This window comes from Crocuta crocuta, unplaced genomic scaffold (assembly GCF_008692635.1).
Source record: "Crocuta crocuta isolate KB4526 unplaced genomic scaffold, BGI_CrCroc_1.0 scaffold139, whole genome shotgun sequence".
NCBI classification, from domain to species: domain Eukaryota; kingdom Metazoa; phylum Chordata; class Mammalia; order Carnivora; family Hyaenidae; genus Crocuta; species Crocuta crocuta.
The window spans coordinates 10,547,086-10,551,611 of NW_027533258.1; the positions used below are offsets into that span (position 1 = coordinate 10,547,086).

General features: G+C 55.8%; 1 protein-coding gene across 1 annotated transcript in view; it reads left to right on the forward strand.

Annotated features, from left to right (window-relative positions):
* The first annotated feature begins 3,773 nt into the window (after positions 1 to 3,773).
* The window catches only part of TM4SF5 (transmembrane 4 L six family member 5), a 4,580-nt gene continuing 3,827 nt past the window's right edge, over positions 3,774 to 4,526 (forward strand). Inside the window, exons 1-3 of the mRNA XM_077746764.1 lie at positions 3,774 to 3,826; positions 3,947 to 4,022; positions 4,318 to 4,454. Coding sequence (XP_077602890.1) covers positions 3,774 to 3,826; positions 3,947 to 4,022; positions 4,318 to 4,454 — 266 coding nt within the window. The remainder of the gene's footprint in view (positions 3,827 to 3,946; positions 4,023 to 4,317; positions 4,455 to 4,526) is intronic.

Below are 4,526 nucleotides of genomic sequence, written 5' to 3' on the forward strand. Positions count from 1 at the left end.
GGAAGGAAGGTCAGGGTAGTTTAACGTCCTAACGGGGCCCGTAGACCAGAGATCTGCCCAGCGCGGCTCCCCACTTCTCAGGCGGCGATGGGCAAACCCCAGGGGACAAGGCTTCTGTGCCTGTTCCTCCCAGGCCTCCACGCTCACCCAGTGTCACACCGCACCCCTCCTTCTCCAGCCCCAACACCCTCCCCTCCCCACGATCCAACCAGCCTGTTTCCGGGGAGACCCCCCCAGAGGATGGCCCCTTACCCACGCTCCCTCCCAGCTGCCTTCTTCCCACCCCCAGGCCCCAGGCTGCTCCTAAGCTACGCCCCCCCCCCCGGGACACAGGCCAAGTCCCTGCTCTCCCTGAAGCTGGGGGGCCCACGAGGGAGCCACACACTATCAAAGGGGGGAGCAGGAAGCTCCGTGGGAGCCAGGACTCCCGTTCTGTAGCCTGCTCTGCACCAGGCGCCTCGTCCCTGCCTTGGACTCGACAGCTGCTTGATTAATAGTCTGCGAGCAAAGCAAACAAATGAGCAAGAGGGTTTCAGGTCAGAGTCGAGTCACCGGGGACAGAGCCCCTTCTGAGGGCAAGTGGGGACACCACAGTTGATAGGATCTTCTTTTTTCGTTTTATTTTTCCCTAATGTTTATTTCTGAGAGAGAAAGAGGGAGAGAGACAGAGCACAAATGAGGGAGGGGCAGAGAGAGAGGGAGACACAGCATCCCAAGCAGGCTCCAGGCTCTGAGCTGTCAGCACAGAGCCCTACGCGGGACTTGAACCCACGAACCATGAGATCATGACCTGAGCCGAAACCAAGAGCCGGACACTTGACCAACTGAGCCACCCAGGCGCCCCTACTTTTATTTTAATTCTTTTTTTTTTTTAAAGTAAACTCTATGCCACACGCGGGGCTCTAACTCACAACCCTGAGATCAAGAGCTACAGGCTCTACCAAATGAGCCAGCCGGGTGCCGCTGTGTGTAGCATTTTCAAGGAAGGCCTGGATGGGATGCCCTCTGAGCTGGGACCCAGGAGGCAGCCGTCCCCACTGCAGACAGGGCACTGGGAGGTGCACAGCCTCGAGCGCCCATCTGAGGATGGCGAAGGTGCAGGTGCAGCTGAGGCTTAATGGCATGAGCTGGGGGTGGGGACAGGCCCCCCCCTACGGGGGACGTGAGCTTTATCATAAGTCAACACAGTAAACCAGCACTTTTACCAGGACTTTTTACCTTGTTTTGAGCTTTCGAGAAACTTTTTGAACTTCTTTAAAGTCCTACAGCTAAATGCCCGGATCCCCAGTGTACAGCTCAATGGAATTTTACAAAGCGAACCCGCCCGCGGACCCAGCACTCAGACCAAGACACGGGTCATTACCAGAACCCCAGACGTGCCTCCCTCACCAGGCACAACCCCCCACAGACAAGAGCCCCGGCGACCCTGATTCTAGCCCCGCAGGCTGGTGTGGCCTGGTCAGCACTTTACAGAAATGGAATCCCACCGTATAGCAATTTTGTGTCTGGCTTCTCCAGCTCAGCCCAGGCCTGGGAGGTTCTCCTATATCATCAGGGAGAGTCGGAGTCTGTTATTTCTTGTGCATCCCCGTGTGTGAATATACCACCGTCAACGTAAACATCCTGCCAAACATCGATGGATGTTTGGACAGGCTCCCGATTCGGGTTGATTATAAGTAACGGTGCTATAAACGTCCCTGTAAATGTCGTTAGGGGAACTTATGTTTGTGCTGCTGTTGGATGGATACTTAGGGGTGGAATTGCTGGGGTTGGTTTTTTTTTTTTTTTAGTGTTTATTTACTATTAAGAGAGAGAGCGTGTGCACAAGTGGGGGTAGGGGCAAAGAGAGAGGGAGACAGAGGATCTGAAGCAGGGTCTATGTGGACAGCAGAGAGGCCGATGCAGGGCAGGCTTGACTCAGGAACCTTGAGATCATGTCCTGAGCCGAAGTCAGATTCTTAACCGACTGAGGCCCCCAGGCGCCCTGAAAGTGCTGATTCTTAAGGTATGCAAGTATTCAGTGCTAACAGAGTTTTCTGAAGTTCTGATACCAATTTCATTCCCATCAGCAAACTATTAGAGTTTTAGTAGCTCCATTCTCTCCTGGATTTAAGAAGATCCTGCTGATGGGCGCCTGGGTGGCTCAGTTGGTTACACGTCAGACTTTGGCTCAGGTCATGATCTCACAGTTGGTGACTTTGAGCCCTGCGTCAGCTCTGTGCTGACAGCTTGGATCCTAGAGCCTGCTTTAGATTCTGTGTCTCCCTCTCTCTCTGCTCCTCCCCTGCGTGTTCCGTGTGTGTGTGTGTGCACGTGTGTTCGTGTGTGAAAAAAAAAAAGCAGATCCCACTGGCTCCTGTGCGGACTAGGAGTCAGCAGGTGAGGCAGAACCAGACGGAGGTCACGGAGGCCGTCCAGGAGAGCGGCAGTGGCCGAGAATGGGCCAGTGGCCAAGCAGGCAGCTCCGAGCTGTAAACTCAGTGTTTCCTTCTATGCTTACCAAGACCTTGGCATAGATGCAGGCACCGAGTAAGACAGAGGAGCTTGGACGAGAGAAGGAAACGAACACTTTGCCTGAGAAAGTAGAAATCTCAAGCAGGTGGGTCACTGCAAATTGGTAAATCTCGAAGGCCATTCTAGCTGTCTTTGGATCTAGGAGCTTGTCAGGAAGCGTTCTGCCCTGAGAGGCTAAGCCGGGAGCCCAGCGCTGGCCCTAGACCAGCCTGGCCTAGAGAGCTCAGTCTTGATAGGCTACTCTGACGACGCCCTGAAGGAGCTGAGCAGAGAAAAGACCGGTGGAAAGTCTGGTGATAACAACATAAGATCTAGTGTGCGGCATCGTGGAGGCCAAACAGATACAAGGAGGGGAAAGAGATACAGAGATCTGGTAGAGATGCTGAGAACAGCATCCTCGTGGGAGGTGACTGGGGACGGACTCTGCAGACCAAAGAAGAGACAGATTCAAGAACCATTAAAGGAAAAGTCAAAAGTCGAGAAGCCTTGAGGTCTGGCTGGGTGTGGAGGATTCAAGTTTTTCAGCCTGGGTGACCTACAGAGTATTTCCAGGGATGGAAACAAACAAAAAGTCACAGGGAGGCGAACCGGGGGGATTTGGGGGGAATTGTGAGGTCAGCATGAGGCTGGCTGGTTGGAGTTAAAGCCAAGACACGGAAATGAACTTACCCTTGAGCAGTCAGATTAGCATCTGGAGATGGGTCCTGTACCAGGCGACAGGTGACACCCTGAGAGGGGAGGGGCTGAGAAGGCCACAGGGCTGCAGGAGCTGAGCCCTAGATCCTATCAGAGCACTCACGAGGCTCTCCCCGACCCTCCACACAACCCCGGCTCCCCAGACCCTCCAACACCGCCATTCCTTCCTGCTGCTCAGGGGACTTCCAGTCATTGTGACCCTTCACTCTGAGCCAGTCTTGATGTCAGGTGGACCTGTTATTTCATTAATAAACTCTGAGGGGGCGCCTGGGTGGCTCAGTCGGTTAAGCCTCCGACTTCGGTTCAGGTCATGATCTCACGATTCGTGGGTTTGAGCCCTGCGTCGGGCTCTGTGCTGACAGCTAGCTCAGAGCCTGGAGCCTGTTTCAGATTCTGTGTCTCCCTCTCTCTCTGACCCTGCTCACGCTGCCTCTCTCTCTCTCTCTCAGAAATAATAAATAAATAAATAAACATTAAAAACAATTTTTTAAGATAAAGCCTGATATGGGTCTTGAAGACCCACAGAGATGAATCAATTCATGGAGGGGGAAGTGAGCACAGGCATGGACCCTAAGCCCCCTCGACTCCAGTTCAGGAGGCCCCTACTGGTGTCAAGGTTTGCAAAGGACATGGGCCCTGTCACTGGAGGCTGCCATGTGAATACAGATAAGTAGACACGTAAATAATGATAAATTAAGGTAGAGCCCCAAGGCACTCCAGGGGCAGTGGGGAGAAGGTCTNCCGGGATCTCCGCCGTCCGCGCGGGGGGCAAGGGCTGCTGCGGTGCGGGCTGCTGCGGAAACCGCTGCAGGGTAAGATCCAAATCGGGGTTCGGTCTGTGACCAGGTCCCCGCAGGTCTCCGTGATCTGAGGCCACGGTCCCCCTAGCTACGGGAGCTCCCCTGCAGAGTCCCAGGGGCCACCGCACCCCTCCCTCGCCGCGCAAACTTCGGCCTGGGTGGGCCTGCGGAGGGGTCTCTGGCTCGCAGGGTCAGCCAGGGCCACGTCCGAGGCCTTGCCGGGAGATGTATTCTCCACGCGCCTCGAGGCGCACGCACGAGCGGGCAGGGCGCGACCCCGCTCACCTGTCGCGCACCCCGCCCGCAGATGCTGCGCTCCGTCTTCTGCTCGGCCTTCGGGTTGCTGGGCGCCATCTACTGCCTCTCGGTGTCGGCAGCCGGGCTCCGAGTTGGACCCAAATGCTTAATAAACGGCCAGTGGGACTACCACTTCCAGGACACCTCGTAAGGCCGCGCGCCCCGCTCCGCCTGTCCCCACCTGCCTTTCCCCCCTGCATCGGGGACCTCCGCGGGGCG